At 38.0% G+C, this 20,761-nt stretch overlaps 1 protein-coding gene across 5 annotated transcripts in view; it reads left to right on the forward strand.

The window, feature by feature from the left end:
• Positions 1 to 20,761, forward strand: part of STK38L (serine/threonine kinase 38 like) — an 80,932-nt gene that overhangs the window by 43,078 nt on the left and 17,093 nt on the right. For 2 of the 5 annotated variants that reach the window (XM_081248538.1, XM_081248539.1), the window contains 4 exons: positions 10,355 to 10,499; positions 14,185 to 14,236; positions 19,697 to 19,819; positions 20,079 to 20,162. In XM_081248538.1, coding sequence (XP_081104664.1) covers positions 10,366 to 10,499; positions 14,185 to 14,236; positions 19,697 to 19,819; positions 20,079 to 20,162 — 393 coding nt within the window. In that variant the 5' untranslated portion in view covers positions 10,355 to 10,365. The other 3 variants (XM_081248540.1, XM_081248542.1, XM_081248541.1) reach the window with 3 other exon arrangements.

A 20,761-nucleotide genomic window follows, 5' to 3' on the forward strand; every position in this document is an offset into this window, starting at 1 on the left:
ATGAAAATGGAAATCTAGCCATTTGTGACAACACGCATGGACCTTGGGGGCATTATGCTAAGTGAAATAAGTCAAACAGAGAAAGACAAATACTGTATGATCTCACTTAGATGTGGAATATAAAAAAATGAAACTCATAGAAACAGAGAGCAGCTTGGTGGTTGCAGTGTGCCAGAGGTGAGGATGGGGTGGAGAGGGGGAGTAGGTGAAGGTGGTCAAAGTGTACAAACTTCCAGTTTTGTTTTGTTTTTTCTTCATGGAAAGGCATTTTATTTTAATTATAGCAGTGTGTACATGTCAATCCCAAACTCCCAATCTATCCCTCCCCCTCCCCCTTACCCCCCCCCCCGGTAACCATAAGTACTTCTCTAAGTCTGTGAGTCTGTTTCTGTTTTGTAAGTTCATTTATATCATTTTTTTAAGATTCCACATTAAGATTCTGCATATAAGCGATATCATATGATATTTCTCTTTCTCTGTCTGACTTCACTTACAAACTTCCAGTTTTAAGATGAATAAGTTCTGGAGATATAATGTACAACATGGTGGCTATAGTTAACAATATTATACTGTTACTTGAAAGTTGAAAGTATTTGTAAGTATTGTATATTTGAAAGTTGCTAGGAGAGTGGATTTTAAAAGTTCTCACTAGACACAAAAAATTGTAACTATATGAGGTGATGGATGTGTTAACTAACCTTATTATGATAATTGCTTCTGAATATATACACATATGAAATCATTACATTGTACATCTCAAAGTTACACAATCTTATATATAAATTATATCTCAATAAAGCTAGAAAAACATATACTTGAACACAGATGATGTGTAGAAAGATGTCTGATGATAGACTGGACCCCACCAAGAAGGTTTTCCCCAAAATTGTGGCTACTTTCAGGTAGAGAATATATTGCATTATTTTAAAGTTTCCATGTCTGTGATTTATTGGTAAAATTGAATATTTTTCACATGTTTGTTAGCTACTTTTACTTATATATATTTGTCAATCAGTATTAGCCACTTACTAGTAAGGTTTTTATTGTCTCTTTACAACTTGAATGTTATAAAAGCTGTTACAAACTTTATGTTTTAAGAAATATACTTTGTTATTTTAACATGGGTATAAGGTATTTTTAACATAAGCGTTTAATATATACTGTTACTTTGCAATTTCGCTTAAAATACTATCCTTTAATCTTGTTTGACATACATATATGTATATTCCAAATTTTTCTGTAATGATTCCTAGCAGTATTTTCATTGTGATGATTTCCTTTTAAGACAGTTCTTTTCCTTTAAAAGATCAGTTATTCATCTTATTTTCTTGAAGTTTAATTTTTCCTTTTACTTTTATTTGCCTTTCTTTTCCATCCTTTTCTTTCCCTTCCCTTTCTTTTTCCTTCCTTTCTGTTTTTTCCTTTAGTTTTTATGTTCACCCTTTTGAACCACTTGAAATTTATTTTGATCTTTGGAGTGACATGAACATCTGACTTGCTTTTTTTCCCAAATAGATAACCAGTTGTCCCAACACATTAATTGAATAATTCTTCCCTTCCTTCCACGATCTATGATGAGATTTCTTCATTAAAAGGCCACCAGTTTTTTTTGTTTGTTTGTTTTGTTTTGTTTTGTTTTGGATCGAGGTTATTCCAGGGATTTTATGAATGTTGTTCTCCGTCTCCTCCTCGTTGCTACTTCTGTGAACAGGATTATTTTTCCAGTTCTAAATGTCTGTCTTTAAAACTAACCTTTTAAAGCATAAATTTTAACCTTCAAATTGAACACTTTATTTAGAAAATCATTGTCTTACTTTCAGTGACCCATATTCTTTATAACAGAGGCGAAAAACAGAAAACTCATGTTGTTGGGTATTGGAAGTAGATGGGAGCATGACCATCTGACAAGGCGCAGGGAGGGGTAGTTCTCTTGGCGCATTCAATGTCTTTGTTCATCTTACTCCTCCACCTCCCAACTGAGAGCCACAGCTTAAGTCTGGGAGCCCAGAAGGCTCCAGATCACTCGTAACCCCTCACTCCCTCTCACGCTCTCTCGCTCTCCAAGAACTTCTCTAGGCTACTAACTTCATGTTTGTAAATTCTATAATTTCTACCTATATGAATTCTATATGTAAATAAAATACTAATAAATAAGGATATATTTTTATAGTTATAATCTATTAATCCTTGTTTTCTTCCCATGTTATTTTTGTTGTTTTGCTTCTGCATAATTCTCCATTACAAATAGCTTTGAAGTCCTCACTCTGGTCCTCCCTTACTCTCCCCCTCCCCCCTTCCCCCCATGCCCCCCACTTCTTGCCTTGCAAATTGTGATTTTTTTTCCCTCTTTTAGTCTAAAGAAGGCAAGTATGTTCCTGTGTGTGTTTATGAGGGTACCAATTAATAGAACTTGATCTAAAATTCTTTTAGGGATGCCTCTATTATCTAAAAGTTTTGTTTGTTTGTTTTGCCATTCTGGTGCTAAATTATCAGCATCTAAGTTGTTCGGCATCTCAGCTGAGGTAGTTTAGTTTTTATTTATTTATTAAAAATTTTTTTTAAATAAATAAATTTATTTATTTATTTATTTTGGGCTGTGTTGGGTCTTCGTTGCTGTGCACGATCTTTCTCTAGTTGCGGCGAGTGGGGGCTACTCTTCGTTGCACTGCACGGGCTTCTCATTGCGGTGGCTTCTCTTGTTGCGGAGCACGGGCTCTAGGCACACGGGCTTCAGTAGCTGTGGCTCCTGGGCTCTAGAGCGCAGGCTCAGTAGTTGTGGTGCACGGGCTTACTTGCTCCGCGGCATGTGGGATCTTCCTGGACCAGGGCTCGAACCCATGTCCCCTGCATTGGCAGGCAGATTCTCAGCCACTGCGCCACCAGGGAAGCCCCAGTTTATTTTTTTAAGTTCACTATGACTTGGTAGATTGAGCTGAGCATCTTCTGCAGGCAAGATCTAATGCATTACTAGACAGCTAGAGCGATAGAAAATTTAATTTTGTAAATATATTTAAGAATAGATGGCTTCTTTCTGAATATTTTTGAGAAAAATGGGGTACTACCTTACCTAAACATTAAGATCTGTAAACAGGCCAGTTTTTAGATAAAATTACTACTACTTTGTTTGGCAAATTTAATTCAGTTTAATTTAGCTTAATTGTTTACATTTCATAAACACTTTCCCTTCTCAAGTTAAAAAAAAACAATGTGCAGAGGGATTTTTAGTAATTATTCGTATTAACATACTTAAATAGTCTACTATTAGCAGTATTACTGTAGCTAAGCTTTTGGGAGCTCAACCTTTGAACTGTATTTTGGTCAGCAGGGAAAAATGCCTCTTTGTAAAACAGGTTTGAAAATAAAAATGATAATGTTGATTTCAGCACCACTGTGCCATCACCACCAGGCTTATGACACATAGAAGGCAAGGACAACCGTCTGTATAATCGCTCCTCTGGACTAGTGAACAGGACACACAGCAAATGGAGAGAGTCACATTAACTAATGAAAAACAAAAACAAAAGCTCTTGGCACTAAACACAGTAAATAGATTATAAGTAGAGTGGATGTCTGTTGTCTCAGGAGAATTACTCCATCTTGTAAGAGGAGTGATTAGTTTTTCTCTGGAGCACCTTCTGCTGTCCTAGTCATAGCCCCAAATCACTACTAACTTCTAGTAAGACTTCTACTGAAAGCTTTTGTTGTTGTTTTTTGTTTTTTTGTACTTCAAGTCTTTCTATTTAGAAAACTGATAAGTACTTTTTGGTACATTTCTTTCTCCACTAAAAGCACTCTAAATTTTCAAATCAAGTAAGTTTTAAGACTAGAAAAGATAGAGAATATCCACTAGAGAATAAATTTACAAACTAACTTACTAGGATAGCAGCTCAAGGAAGGAAGAATGTGCAGGAGGATTGGGTAAGGAAGGGAAGAAAATTCATCATTTTTGTGCATTTAATATGAGCCAGATGTGTTGAAAATATTTTCTCATTTATATATTGATTTATCAAACACATGACATTTCTCTGTGCTAGGCACCGTTCTAAGTCCTTTATAAATATTAACTTCCATAATTCTTGTAAGTCTTGCATTAACATAATAAGCATGTACACAAGTTGGCCATCATTCTCTTTATTTTAGTCAACAGGAAACTGAAGCACAGAACGTTTAAGTAGTTTGCCTAAACTGACACAGCCAGTGAGTGTCTGAGCCAAACTTCAGACCTAGCAATCTGGGCCTTCATCACTGGGCTCTGCCATCATTGGAGCATCACATCAACTCTCTAAGGCTGGCGTGGTTTATGTCCATTTTAGGGACATGGATCCTGTGTCTGGTGAGATAACTCAGGATCAGCCTTGAACTTATGTTCTTTCCCCACCGTTAGCTCTTCTTATACTTCCTATTCTTACTAATGATATCAACATTTACCCAGTCATCCAGATCTGAAATTGAATGATAGATTTCAGTGTTTTCAGTTGAGTATCTGAGCCCTTCTTTTAATCTCTTCTGCTACTATGTGAAATTGGGCCCTTATTATTCTGCACTAAACCAGGATTGGAATCTCACATGCTTACGGAAGCAGGCAGGTAACGCAAGGAGCGAAGGAGGCTGGGCCTGAGGGACGGAGGTTGGTGGACTCTGGCAGGAGGCGGGCTTGCAAGGGGCCTGCTGCTTCTGTCTTTGCTGCCTATGTGCAGGCAGGAATATGGGTTCAAATTTGACAGACTTGATTTTTGGAGAGGAACCGGAAATCTGGATTTTTACGTGAAATCTTCTAATTTCTGAATCTTAGTGCAAGTCACACGAAATATGGCTGCAGACCACCAGTTTGTAACCCCTGAGTGTTTACTACAGAGTCCTCTCACCTGACTTACACTCCTCCAGTCTAGTCTCCTCCCAGCCTTCTTGCCATCTTCCCTGTGCTGGCGTAATCTATCCGAAGTGCCAATCAGATAGAATTTTAGGGGTGGTTAGGCGGATTAAAAGTATTAAAACATGTAACATTTTTAGATAAGTTCTTGTACTGGGGTACGCACTCAATGAATGTTCTTTATTGGCTGTTAGTTCTTCACTTAATTAAAAGCCTTAAATGACTCCCATTTATACTCAGGATAATTTTTTAACATGGCATAAAAGGTATTTTATCATGATTCCTAACTGACTTTCCACCTTCATTCATCTTTGGCTGTTTCACCAAATGTATACTCAAGCCCTTCTCTACACTCAAGTGTGTCCGTTGATTTCTTGCCCTTTCACCTCTTCCTCTTCTGCCCTGGCCATCTGACTTGTGAACTCTTATCCTTCCCAACCCACCAACAAAATTCAATTCAGGCGTCTCCTCCTCTCTTAAACCTCTGACTACTCTTTTCCTAGAGTTTCCCTTGTGTCCCTGTAGGATTGTGAACTCCCTAAGGGCAAGGACTGTATTTTATCAGTCTTAGTACTTTGTGCAGTGCTGGAAGGTAGTGTATATCTGCAATAAATGTTGGTTGGAAATAATACAACTAGTACAAGTTAGTGCTGGGACTTGAACTCTCTCTCACCTGACTGTGAATTTCTTGCTCTTCAGATTGTACCTCATAGAGGAAAGAAGCTGTGGCTGCTCTGTTACCATTAGGGACCCAGCGGACACAGTGTCCAACCTGAGGACCTGTTGCAGCCTAGTTGCCACTATGGTGGCAACTAATGATGAATCTAGGAAAATTTTTATACTCTAAGGCATTAATGATACTCTGAAATACAGTATGAGGAAACTAAGGTGAAATCATCGGTGAAATAGTGTTTTACCAGTCAGGTAAAGCAGCTCTGTTTTCCTATTTTAGAAGTGTGATGGCAAATGCTCAGAGACACTACATGTATTTATAGATGGCCTGAGTGCCAGATTTGTTATCTCCTTTCCCCAGGCTTGATAAACACGAAAGAATGCTGGACTCAACGATTGGTAGAGTCTCCATTAATGAATAGGGGAGTCTGGAGAAAACACATGAACAGGAAATCCAGGGGCACCTAGTGTTGTTTTTATCAGTCCAGGAATTCTAGACTTGCAAATTGTATCCTGTTCTTTTTCTGGCTAAAGAAAGGGCTTTAGTAAAAGACAAAGAACAGTGTGAAATCCATTAGAGGAATAAATCTGCAGTATAATAAGTGCCAGTCATCCAAATCATTCTTTTTAATAATTTCGTCACTTCTGTTCTTAGTTATGTTCAATTTGAATTTTATAAAGCCTATTTGTGTCTGGTTAGAGAGTAATAGTTTTTTCTTGTTTTTTTAAGCTAATCTCTAAAAGATGTTATTCAGTCAAGACTAAGGGTGGGATTTTTGGCTTTTTCTGTAGTTGTATCTCTCAAGTAGGATTTGTCTCTATGAAGGTTAACATAACAGTAAGTGATTCTGTAGTTTTTAATCCAAAGGAAATTATTAGATATGGGACATATATAATTTAATATCCATTAAATTTGAGTTCAGTTACTCACCGTCATTTACAGAATGCCGACTGTGTGCTCAGCACTTTGCCAGGTGCTGTAATACTTTGGTTACAAAGATGAATAGACATAGGTTTTGCTCTGATTTGGTTTTTAAACAAGGCTTGCACACTTGCGTGTATGTATAACTAGAATGGAAAGACCATAACGATGATGGTTAAATTATATAGTGTTTGGAAGTTGTTTTTCATTACTCGATATCCACTTCTGAATCTTGGAGTTATAAACTCATTACGTCTTTATATGGGAGAAACCTGATCTTCTCTTTACCCCTCTTTTATAAAGACCTCAGGTTCAAAAATCTTTATCTAAAACAATTTCATATTTATTTCTGTACTGTTAAGGCAAACAATTTCTGTAGTTTGGAATTGTTTTCAATTTCCTAACTTTTTTTTTATGTTTCACAAAAATTTCCCCCAAAGTTTTTCTCAGTAGTATTTCTGCCCACTGCTAGCCACCGCACCCGCCCCCCCCCCAAGTTTTGCATCATCTGGGAAAGCCCAGTCAGTAGCAGGGCTTAATATTGGCCATCTCCTCTAGCCACTTTTAAGTGGGCAGAGGTGTCCTGGGCAGGATAGCAGTCGATCTTTTTTTTTTTTTTTTTTTAAGATTCCACCTTATCCTTATGCCATTAAGCAGTTAAATTGCATAACAGTTCTCTGTTTTGATGCCATGCTTACCAAGCAGTCTTCTTCAGTCTGTACATCTGGCTTGTCTACAAGGACGGAGCACATTTGCCCAGAGATACAAGTATCTGTTTCGTGTTCCTCAGTTTCTTATTGTGTGAATCAGCAGATTGCCATTATGTCTTGTGTATCAGTCTCTTGTGAACTTTGCGAGGATAAAGGAGCTTCTAGAATTCCCTTGTCCTGGGACGCTGGCAGCTGAAGGCCAGACCTTGCTTCTTGCCAGACAGAGCAGAGTAGCGTGTCAGCTGCCTTCCAAGGCCACACCCTGAGTTCATCATACATCTTTCTTTCCAACTTCTACAAATATTACTGATGTGTTATTTCTTTGTGCTCTTTTCCAAGGGGCTTGGTTTTGTTTGTTATTCTTTTCACCATTCACTTTTTGAAAGGAAACTATAGACAACTATAGTTGGGTCTTGACCTTTTTTCCTCCTGCAAATTGGCAAACCAATCTAAAAATTCTCTATCAGCTATAGATACTCTGGACAAATCAGAAAGCACTCTAAAATTTCTAGGTATTAATTACTCTTTGTTGGAGTTTCTAAGTCCCCCTCCCCCAGATATTGAAAAAGAGTAGCAGGCACTTTTTTACCAGTGTTTAAAGATAACTATCTATAAATTTAAATTTTATATGCCTAAAGAGGCTCCCTAGAATACTATTGCAAATGTATACCTAACCTTCTTTTGAGGATTCAGGATACGTATTAACATATTAACGATGCCGGGAAGTCTCGCAGTAAGAAACTTTGTATAATCTGGATTTCCTAAATTTATTTGAATTCCTCCACTTCTAGTCCATCCTCCCAGCTCCCCCCTCCTCACCAAATCCGCAAATACCAATTAGCAAACATGATTTGGGATGTTTGCTATATACAGTCCCATTCCCTCTTTTCCTTTCTTTGACTTTTCTGCATCTGATCCTGAAACGTAAAACACGAACCCAGTTGAGATTTCCGAAGATGGTATGGCAGCATTGCCTTAGGTAGCATTCCAAGCTTAGTGCTTGAAAATCACTTGGCCAGAATAATTCTTGAGCTTATTTTTATTACTGTTTAAAAAATAATGCTCACTATTATTAAAACACATTAAAAGATTAAACTAGATGCCTAAACTAATGTCTTACATTTGTATAATGTCTATGTTATATTCTCTCAGATGGCCTTAGAGCAGGCCTGTGAACAAGGCAGAGCAAGCACCGTCATTCCTGTCTGGCCCGGAAAGTGACGTGAGTTCAGAGCGTTCTGGTGATTTGAATAAGACCATGTGATCAGTTAGCAGCAGGACCTGGATTAGATCTCTAAATATCTGACTCCAAGGTTCAGTAAGTTTCGTTTTCCACAGTTGCCCACCTTTATAGGCAGTTTTTGCTCATTTTTTCAACTCTTCTCCCACACCGCCCCCTCCCCCCGCCATTTGATAGGTGGACTCCTTCACTCATTAATGCCTACTGTGTGTCCAATACGGTGCTGTCAAGGTGAACGCTCAAAAATGATGCAGAAAAAGTTCTTGCCCAGAGGTGTTCCTAGTTTAGGGGGATAGGCAGGTGAAGTGACCAGCACCAGTCCTGGGAGTATTTGTTACAAATGGTAGAGAGCACACTTGAAAGAATGCCATTTGGCCCCTTCTGGTCCATCGATGTCTCTTCTGGCAGGGAACCTTAGAGAAGTCACCGCAATAAGGCTTCAGACAAACTGGGCTGTAAAGGATCAGCAGGATGCCTGCAAATAGCGTGTAGGACGTAACTGGTTCAGGAATAGGTCATGTGAGGGCTTGGAGGCATGAAAGGGCCAAGTATGTTGGGAGAAGAGTGAGTGGTGAGGAAGGACAGCAGGTAAGGCCAGAAAGGCAAGTTGGAGATAGCACTTGGGTGGGGTTGGACTCTGCAGCTCACCAGCTGTGTGACTTGTCCAAGCTTCACTTCCTTTCTTTACCAGGCTGCTGTGAGGAAGAAATGCAGTCATGCCTAGGAGTGCCACTGCCTTAAATCCTCAGGCAAGAAAAGGGGGAAATTAATGAATAAAGTCTTATCAAGTTTCTGTTAGACACCAGCACTCCGCGTTTGTGAGTTGTCTTTGTTTATCTTGCTAAGCTAATTTGACTTGCTGTACATGCCATGAACAATTTAAACAAGTAGTGTCATCCATCAGCTTCTTGTTATAAAAAGATTTATAGTGTCAGCAGAGGAACAAGTTTATGATGTTGAAATAATAGATACCATTTTAGACATAATGAGGCCCAAGCAGTAAATTGAGGTATAAACCCACTAAGACAACAGTGGAACTGGGAGTTTGCCAGAGTTAAATGGTTTACTTTCAACCTGTATTTGACTTGTTTCACATGAAGAACAAGGAAGGTCTTTGGTTCATTCCATTATCCCTGGAGTATAGCCCAGTTGAGGCCGATATCCAGGACTCTGTGTCTTTATGTAGTTAAGGAGAGGTAGGTGTTGGGGAATAGGTGGCAAATTTGGAAGAATACTTTTCAGCTAAGAAGGCAACGTTGGGTGGTCACCCTGGCAATCTAGATCTCCTCTAGGATAGTCTGTTATGATTCCCATCCAGATAAGCAAAAACTTCTTTAATGTATGGAACCATTCTAGGTTTTTTGTTTGTTTGTGTTTTGTGGGGTTTTTTTTTTTTTTTTTTTTGGTCTAGATGTGGACTATGGTAGGCAAGTCTCTTAGGGTCAGTGCCCACCTATAGCAGCCACCAGAGTTCAGTCTTACATTCCTTATTTTGTCTAATTGTCCACATTATCTTCTTTTTTTCATTTTTTGGCCACACCGCGTGGCATGTGGGATCTTAGTTCCCCGACCAGGGATCGAACCCGTGCCCCCTACAGTGGAAGTGCGGAGTCTTAACCACTGGACTGCCAGGGAAGTCCCCACATTATCTTCTTTAAACCAGCACTTTGTTTGGCTGGCTCAGTGGTTTTTAAAAGTTGGCTTTAAGTAGACAAACATTGTTCAGGAAAAGCCATAAAACTTCCATGCTGTCACCTGGCTTGATTCATACATTTTTGTTTCCTGCCTGGTTCCTACAGGCATTTGAGTTTCATTTGAATGTCTTAACTGTTAGGGTAAAATGTTGTTGCCTAGTAGAAATTAAACCATTTCTAGAGTTTGTTAAAAGGGATAGAAAGTTTTCTTTCTATTGAGTAATTTGTGTCTCTGTGTTGTTCTAGTTTCTGTTACTATGGCAATGACGGCAGGGACCACAACCACCTTTCCTATGAGCAACCATACCCGGGAAAGAGTGACTGTGGCCAAGCTCACGCTGGAGAATTTTTACAGCAACCTAATTTTACAGCATGAAGAGAGAGAAACCAGGTATAGTAAAGGCTGGTCAAAATTTTCTGTGTAGTTAAATAAGCTGTTATACTGCAAGTGGGATGTAAGCATGTTGTCCATGAATAATATAAATATTGTGGGTCCCTGTCTGCTGACAGTATACCTGGTTCCTTGTTTTATTTTCACAGAATAGTGTCCTGTCCTGGGCACCCATATACTTATATCACATGTCAATTGATGTTTTAAACAAAACGTTTCTAACCATGAAATTATGGTATATCTTTATACTTTCTTTTTTTTATACTTTCTTTTAGAGGGCTACTTAATGACTGCCTTTAATCCAGAAACATTTGTAGTGTTGTGTGTATATCCGTGGAAATGGGAGAATTATAAAAAGAATGAATGACGTTATTTTGCCTTCAGGAAACTTATAGTAAGGGAGATAATGCACATGAATATTACATGAAAGGGTGAAAAGTATGCCCTTTGAGAAGGGCAAAGAAGGGGGAGGTTGTTTTTGACTAAGGCAACTGGGAAGGCTTCATAAATGGTGGTGGCATTTAAACAGAGCTCCTAAGGAAGACTATTATTTATATATACATAAAAGGGAGAAGAAAGAGGTTAAAGAGCAGGAGGAGGGCTATCAGAGACACAAGAAAGCACCTTTACTGCCAGGTCAGGCACTGTCCAGTTTAACTCAAGCTGGGTTCTTACCGTTTCCTGAGAGCCTTGGATGCTTTGTAACAGAGCTATTTTCATGGTAGTAAACAGCCTTGAAAACTTTTGAACAGAAGATTTAAATGATCACAGGTGTTTCTCTGGAAGATTACTTTAGTTGTGATGTACAGAGTGGCTTGTGGGAGGAGGGATTAGAAACCGGAAAGGCTAGCGCTGTAGTCCAGGCCAGTGGAAAGGAGGCTTGCTTTAGGATTATGACAACAACGACAGGGAAGAACTGAGTGAGAAAGACAGAAAAAACACGGCAACTACCCAGATATGGAACGTGAGAGAAAGTAGTCCACGCTGGCTCTGAAATTTCACACCTGGGCAACTGGAAAGGTGGTACAACTTAGTGAAACAGAACTCGAGGGGAAGAATCTGGTTTTGAACATAATTTTGGGCAGGTCCAACTACAGATTAGACGTGACTGGGGAGAGAATTAGAACTAGAAAATGAAACGTAAGTAACTATTCGGAAGTCAACTTAGAGTAAGGAAATATAAAAGAGAGCTAAGAAACGTGGAGAATAGTGAGGAGAGCAAACGTATCTTTGATCAAAGTTCCCAAAGGAAGAGAGGAAAGAGAACTAAGAGTTTGCCATCAGCAGAAATTCCAAAAGATTCAACTTAGGCAGAAGGAAAGTGATCGCATTCAGAAGATCTAAATGTAAATATGTGGCTAAATGTCAGCCAAAATTGACTGTGTAAGAAAAATCAACAATAATGATAATGTCATATGTATTTAAAAAATATATTTTCCTGCAGTAGACTGTCAGTCAAGAGGGAAGTAAGTGGAATTAAATTGTTCTTAGAGATCGATGTGTCTCTAAGGATAGGGATATAACACAGAAGGGGGTAAAGATTGGTTAATTTAAGGCTTTGACAAATTAAGTGTACATTTAATTTCTAGGGTAACCACTAAAAGAGTAAAAATAGAGTTTGTAACTTTCAAACTAACAGAAGGAAAAAAAACGAATAGGGGAAAAATAAGTTCAGAAGAAGCCAAGGGAAAAAGAAAAACGGAAATACCAGAAGGCAGGCACAAGTAGAAACCACACCATAAATTAGAAATAAATCCAAACATGTAAGAAATTATACTAATTGTAAATGTAATGGAAGTCTCTGGAAGTGAGCAGATCATCAAGGGAGACTGAATAAAGTAAAAGAGAACCAAGGAAGGAAAGACCTATATTTTTTTGACAGTACTCAAGTTATTCATCAGAATTTTAAAGGTTCATTGTCTTTTATTGCTGAAACCTTAAAATAATTCAGTTTTGCCCTCTGTTCCCAAACAAAGGAAAATAAGAATAAAAGTATCTACTGTTATTTTAAAAAAAAAAAAAAAAGCATGATGGTGCCATGGAAGTCAAATTAAATAGTCAGCTGTTTTCTAGAAGCTTATACTTTAAGAAACATGTGATGAATTTTTAAGGCTTAATTAACTGGATAAATGCATAAGACAAAAAAAGTACCAATCAGAACAAAGCATAAGATCATTTTAGAAGGAAAGCTGTTTTTTAGAAAGGTACAAGAGAAGTCCATGGATCTTCTCGTTTAGGTATGGAAATGGATAAAAGTTATTGCATGTCTCCCTAGAAGGAGGGATACTTTACTGAAATATTAGCTTTAGCAAGGATTGAGGAAAGGGAACAGTAGGAATTTGCCAGAAGAATAAAGTTGCTCGTATATTGATAGTCCTCCTGGGTTAATGGTCCTCTTACTCTTTGGATTCTTCCTGCAGAGAAGAAAACTCAAATCAGTCAACAAGCAGCTCTGTGGCGCCCGGAGGTGCCTGATGGCAGGCACAGAATCCAGCATTAGGAACTTAGTCCATTGGAAGGGTTGGGCTTGGGTGAATAATGTGTAAAAAAGATAAAAATCAGTGTGATTAGCATCAGCCTAGGTGCTTATTACTAGAATTGAGAAAGTCAGTGGAAGATATACTTTTAGGTGCTGATTTATGAACAGGCTTCAGGTATTTTTGTTATGAATTTTCCATAAGAAATAAAAAGGATCTTAACAGTGGTTTAGGAAAGAGCTTATCTTTGGGCATATTGTCATAAACAACAAATGCCAAAAGATTTGTATGATGGTTTCAATCCTCAGCCCTTATACCCATTTGGATAAATCCTTGAAAGTTAGTCTTTATCTGGGACGCTCCAAAACTAATTAGGACGAGCTCTCCCAGGTTTATCTTTAGGAAAAAGAGCAATACCATAGAAATAAAATACTAATAGTCACTTGGAAATGAGTTGCAAAATGTGTACCACAGCTATCTCTCTGGTTACTAGTTATTTCATCTATCACCCCCCTCACCCGTAGCTTAAGTAACTTTAAGAGTGCATTTTAAAATATTGAAGAACTGAACTTGGCTATACCTAGAAAAGCAAATGTTCTGGTAGTTAATGGGTTATTTTTTAATGTACGTATATGACTTTCCAATTTTCCAAGAATTAGAATAAAATATACTTAATTGCACTGAACATCTTTCTGTGATTAATTAGGAAAATCAAGTTTAGTGTTTAAGTGAAGCACTTAGACAAGCTCCTTTAGCTAATAAGCGTTAAAACCAAGGTTCGAGCACAGGGATATCCACCTTAAAAATTTTTACTTTTAGTCACTGTAGTTACCTTTTTATACATCTAGTATAAACTCTGATAAATGTTAATGATTTTGGAGATTTGAACATTAGATAACAGAGTTTTCTGTATCAGAACATGAGTCACCTTTGCTAACGATTCATTTAGGCAGCTTTAGAAGTAAATTATTCATTTGGCTAGTATGAGGCAGCTAATTCTGGACTGTATTTATATTTTGAGAAAGAAATATTTATATGTGCATATATATTTATATATATTAGTCGCTATTCTTAGTGATTATTTTGATTCAACTTGAAAGATTTTTTTAGCATGGCAAACTGAGTGTAAACTTGAAAAAATAAATGTACATTTCTTAAATGGGAATACTTAGGTACATATTAAAATTTAAATAATTTTTTTTGAAAAGGCAGAAGAAATTAGAAGTGGCTATGGAAGAAGAAGGATTAGCAGATGAAGAGGTAATGTAAGCTGTAATTACTATGACTCTAGTTAACGATACTGTCATATAATTATATTGTCATATAATTGCAAGTTGCTAAATCTTAAATGCTCTCACTACAAAAAAAAGGACCGGGGCACGAACCCATGTCCCCTGCATCGGCAGGCGGACTCTCAACCACTGCGCCACCAGGGAAGCCCCAAGGCTAACTCTTTAACATGGGTGTACAAGGCCCTTTATGATTTGGCCTCTGCTTCCCTCTCTCTAGTTAACAATACTGTCATATAATTGCAAGTTGCTAAATCTTAAATGCTCTCACTACAAAAAAAAAAATAGTTATGTGAGGTAATGGATGTGTTAACTAACTTTATTGTGGTCATCATTTCACAATGTACAGTATTTACCTGTATCAAATCATCACATTGTAGGGACTTCCCTGGTGGTCCAGTGGTTAGGACACCACGCTTCCACTGCAGGGGGTCTTGTTCGATCCCTGGTCAGGGGAAACTTAAATCCCGCAAGCCCAAGCCGAGTGGCATGGCCAAAAAAGAAAAAAACAAAATCATCACATTGTATATCTTAAACTTACACAATGTTACATGACAATTATATCTCAATAAAAGGGGGAAAAACTACTGTATGAAAGCAACCCCAGTGACTTCTTCTTGTAATGATATCAGATGATTTTATAACTTAGATAATGTGCGTTTCCTATTTGCACGTGGGCTTCTTACTTTGCTGCTGTGATGGAAATCTTTGAAAGGGGGGGGTAGCTTTTTTTTTTTTAATTCCAAGAACATATATATATTCAGTGAATAGTATCTAGTGTGAGGAATAAGAAAAGAGGGCTTCAAGAATAATTGATTGGTTGCCAAATTTCCTTAAATTTTTCCTAAGTATTTCTTAAAACCACCTAGTTCACTAGTCTGGTGCCATGAACCCGGTGGTTTAAACTACCATGTATTTCACCTGAAGAATCACTGCCTCCAACTGGTCTCTCTTCCTCCATTCTCAGCCACATTCCCACTCCCAGTTTTTCTACACACTTCAACCAGCGTTATCTGTCAAAAACCAGATCTGACCATGTCACTCTTTTGCTTAATACCCTTCACTGGCTCCCAAGTACTCTTGGGATAAAGCTAACTTTTTTTTTGCCATACGCGGGCCTCTCACTGTTGTGGCCTCTCCCGTTGCAGAGCACAGGCTCCGGACGCGCAGGCTCAGCGGCCATGGCTCACGGGCCCAGCTGCTCCGTGGCATGTGGGATCCTCCCGGACCGGGGCACGAACCCGTGTCCCCTGCATCGGCAGGCGAACTCTCAACCACTGCGCCACCAGGGAAGCCCCAAGGCTAACTCTTTAACATGGGTGTACAAGGCCCTTTATGATTTGGCCTCTGCTTCCCTCTCTCTAGCCTCATCTCTTGTCACTCTACCGCCAGGCTGACCAACAACGTCAGATTACTTTCATTTCCACGCTCTTGCCCGTGGACCTTTTCCCGTGCTTTTTTTTTGCTGCTTGGAACTCTTCCTTCCTCCTGCCTGAGTCTCATTATTCTTCAAGACTCCTTCCATCCCACTTTAGGCATCATGTCCACTGGGACAGAACTCTGTTCCTGTCCCTGTGGCAGCCTTAAAATACCATCTGCCCAGAGTAGAAACTTCTTACATCTCCAGGGCTGTCAGAGGGCGAGAATAAATATTTGGTGAATAAATGAACAAATGTTTGGTGAATAAATGAACAAATGGACAATGGATCTCTCCCTGAAGAGTTTACAGATGGGAAGGAAAGATTACGTGTGTGTGTAAAAATATGTACACATGATAGAATGTGGCAAACTTGGAAAATATGGAGATTTTTTCCCCCTAATTCAGGAGATCAGAAAATGTTTCATGGAAGAAGTAACAATTGATTTGAATCTTAAAGAAATAGGTAGAATTTACATGATCGTTAAGAGGTCTGTACAAAATAATGAATATCTGAAGACTATTGAACTTTAATAATGAACTGTATGAAAGCAGATGTCCAAGGGCCAAGCAGGTAAACATAAATGAGAAAAGCTGGCCACGCTTGTTTCATAGTGACGTCTTAGGTTATATTCTTTTGATCTAACAGACTTTGCATATTCAACTCTTTTTTTTTTTTCATTTACACAAAGAAATAGATTCTTTTTTTGCCTTGTTCTAAAAGATTCCCTCCTCACAGTTTATCTTTTGATAAAGACATACCACTTTTCACTTTACTGAAAGAACAAGAGCACCAGCCCGATTATACCTGTCACCTGGTGACTGGCGCCTTGATAGGTAGGGACTGACCGGTCCCAGAGCTGCTTGCTGCCCACCCAAGGGGGCTGTACCGTTGGCCCAGTGAGGCCAAGTTCCTATTTTTCAATAGAAGCTGGAAATCTGGACTTTCATGAAAACACTCGCTTTTTAAAATATTGGCAAGTCATTAGAGTGATTTAAAAAGAACTTGGGGGCCCAAATCAAATGCATCTGTGAGTTGAGTACAGCTTGTAGCTTCTGGCTTATAATCTCTGGTTCACACCAGGAAGTACTAAGTACATCTAGAGCTGTTTTCTTTGTTTCTCCTTAAATAACTTGTAGAAAATGTGAGGTGATTTTACCCCTAAAAATGCTCATTGGCCCATTATAACCATTTATAAAACATCTAAAATTTTTGGTAAAGGTATTTGAATTCCACAAATGCTTCTTGTTAGGCCCCATACTAGGTCCCAGGCTGTCACATTCTATAAAATAGACATGGTCTCTCAATCTAATGTACAGTATTTTTGAACTCTCTTTGTGTGGGATGGGTCTTTTCAAAGTAAAATTGTTTTATAAAAATAAATTCATCCTTAATTCATTCTGTAATAGAAAGTTATTTGTGAAATAATTTGTGAAAGTTATTTGTGAAAACTCAACCATATATAACGTGGCCTTAAAAAGCATTTATACTGAGATGAAGTTGTTAGCTGACCCCTTTCTTATCTTAAAACTTCTGTGTACACTGTCTTCTACAAAAACTGAGCACCCTACAGATTGAGAGTTTGGAGAATGCCAATTTGAAAAGGAATGGAGAAAAAAAAGAAAATGGCGTATTTCTAGTTTCATCTCACTTAAAATCCCATCGAACATGGAATATTATTTACTCTAATGGAAAACCAAACTGGGCAAGTTTAAGCTGCAAGAGAGCCATGAGATATTAAGTTTGTCCACAGATTTTTGTTGTTGTCTTTGGAGAGGAAAGAATGTGATTACCACAAAAATGTTATTTGTTTTTCAAGGTGACTTAATCTACACAGGTTGTGAGCAGATGTATCAATGATTTTTCATCGATTTTTTTTTTTTTTTTGTAGTTTAATGTGAACTTGTTTCAGCTCTCTCTGGACTACAACACTGACTCTAATATCATGGATAGTTTTTTTTTTTAAAGTACTATAACAATGTTGTAGGTGATTTCCCTTTTTTGTAGGATTATATATTCCATACACTGTGATCTCCCTTTTTGCCATTTAATAGCTGTCCTCAAAACTACATAAACATCATTTACTTACTGCACTACACAACCTATCAAATACTAATAAGCATTATTTTCTTTGGCTGTCTCTCTTGTCTGTCGATTTTGAGCATAATTTATGAAACTGTGTGATGAGGTCATCTTTTCCGTTCAGATTAGACAAGTTTCTGAACTACATCCAACTACACACTGTTTTATAATCCATAAAGTCATAAATCCAGAATGCCTTTTCAAAATTCTTATATTTGTTCATTTATGTAATTTTAAAAAGGTCTTTGCTGTTTTGAAAGATGGTGGTATAGTGCCACCATGTGGCCTTTTTTTAATTAGCTACATAGTTGAAAAGCTACTTTTGAGTTCTTTTGTTTTACTAATAATTCATTTTTCAACATTATTATTCAAAAGGCATTTTTAAACAAAGAAGGTCTTCACTGTTCCCACCATTGATGTGACTTTACTTAGCTGTTTAAAGATATTTAGATGGAAGACATATTTCCTAATTTTATCCTCTTAGATTAACTTTGTTAGAAGTATCAGAATTCCGTTGCATTAATGATACATACTTGCATATTTCTTTCTTCTTTTGTTAATAAATTAATTTATTTTTGGCTGCGTTGGGTCTTCGTTGCTGTGCACGGACTTTCTCTAGTTGCAGCAAGCGGGAGCTACTCTTTGTTGTGGTGCGCAGGCTTCTCATTGCAATGGCTTCTCTTGTTGCGGAGCACGGGCTCTAGGCGCGCGGGCTCCAGTAGTTGTGGCACGTGGGCTCAGTGGTTGTGCCTCACGGGCTCTAGAGCTTAGGCTCAGTAGTTGTGGCGCACGGGCTTAGCTGCTCCGCGGCATGTGGGATCTTCCCGAACCAGGGCTCGAACCCGCGTCCCCTGCATTGTAAGGCGGATTCTTAACCACTGTGCCATCAGGGAAGCCCATGCTTGCATATTTCTAATTAATAGTTCACCTTACCCTTTTGGAAACAGATGTACACAGGGGTAGGAAGGGACTACTCAGTGGTTTTATCTTGCACTGCATTTAGGAGCAATGTTTCCAAACAGTTTCAGTCATTTTGACTTATTTTCTCCTCAGACCTGAACCACTGAAAGCTTGATAGGGTTCAGTTGAAGATGAACCAGGGTTTAATTTTTTCCCTGATTTTGTTCGTTACCCATTCTATGTGACCTCTACTAGGAGAGGTAATTTGACATAATTCTATGTCAAAAAAAGAGAATTTTGTTTGGTGAGGGGAAAAATGAGGTTTAGAACAGTTAAATAAATGCCCATTCCAAGTGTAACCTTCAGGTATTTCATAATGTTTCTTATTAATAGTATTTTTTGTAATCTTTGGAGAATGAATTATGAAATTCTTGACTCGGATATTTTAAAGGATACGTTGCGTAATTTTTGTTGTTGTTGCAATTTCATATTTTCAAGAAGTTGTGTGACAAGTCTCAAGCACTTTATTAAAAATCTGCCCAAGAATAAATTCTACCATAAATAAATCTGTATGGAAATACTGCTGTTGTGTTATTTCGGTGTCAGAAGTCTCAGGAGTTGTGACAGAGCAACCTTGGAAATTAGGGAATCGAAGCAAAGTAGAGTTCTTGACAGTAAAAAATCAATATCAGAATACTATTAGCATTTCCTAAAGTATAATTTTTGTTTTTGAATTAATTTAGCATAAAAATGAAAGCATATGTGAACTAGTTAAGATGAAACATTTAATGGAGTCTGCCTCAAGAATAAAGATTTATCAATTGTTAAAATTTTTTAAATGTTTTTTTCAGATGACTTTATTTTTTCCATGCTTAATAAATATTCAACTTTGGTAAATAAGTTATAGTACCAGTATATAATATCTAGATACATTACCTTTATTATAATGTATCTCATCTTTTAATACCATAGGCTTCCTTTGAAATAATCTGATTTTAAAATCATCCTTTTAAACTGTCCTTTTTTAATAGAAAAAGTTACGCCGATCACAACATGCTCGCAAGGAAACAGAGTTCTTACGGCTCAAGCGGACCAGACTTGGCTTAGATGACTTTGAGTCTCTGAAAGTTATAGGAAGAGGAGCATTCGGAGAGGTGTGCTTCTTTTTTAAGTCACTGCTGTTGAACATATGTATCTTAAGATAGTTCAGAATATATATTAAAATAGCTTAATATGTATTAAAGTAGTGTAATATATTGAAATGTATATTAAAATAGCTTAATTTTAATAGAATTTCTAAAACACCAGCAACAGCAAACTACAACACTGCTTTCTTTAAAGGAACCTACCTTTCACTCCTAAACAAATAGTAGTGATTGTTTGACATTTGTGATATGAATTTTTACATTCTAGGTGCGGCTGGTCCAGAAGAAAGATACAGGCCATATCTATGCAATGAAGATACTGAGAAAAGCTGACATGCTTGAAAAAGAGCAGGTATGAGCTCTTTAACACACGTAGCCAAAGGGGTGTCCACTGACTAGGTGTTAGAGCAAGTGCTAAAACTGGGACTTGTAGAAAGAAACCTACACATCTTACTATATAATCTGTAGACTTTTGGTAGCCTGCTTCGTTGTTTCTCAATTCTTATAGTTCAGATTTCTTCCAAATTCATAATCTGATTTACATGTCTAACAAGATACCACGGACTGGGTGGCTTAAACAACAGAAGTTTCTTTTCTCACAGTTCTGGAGGCTGGAAGCCCAAGAGCAGGCAGGGTTTGGTTGCCGGTGAGAGCGCTCTTCCTGGCTTGCAGACGGCCACCTTCTCACCAGGTCCCCACGTAGCCTCTCCTTGGTGTGTGCACAGAGAGGGGAGAGTGACTCCCTGGGCTCTCTTCATACGAGAACACTAGCCCTGCCCCTTACGACCTCACTAACTTTCAGTACCTTCTTAGAGGCCCGTCTCCAAACCCAGGCACACTGGGAGTTAGCACATCACCGTAGGAATTTTCAGGAGGAACAAAAACATTCCGTCTATAACAGAATACCTTCTTCTCTGAATTCAGTGAAAATAAAGGACAGTTCTCAGCTCT

This window comes from Mesoplodon bidens (genome assembly GCF_964165515.1).
Source record: "Mesoplodon bidens genome assembly, chromosome: 11".
Lineage (NCBI taxonomy): Eukaryota > Metazoa > Chordata > Mammalia > Artiodactyla > Ziphiidae > Mesoplodon > Mesoplodon bidens.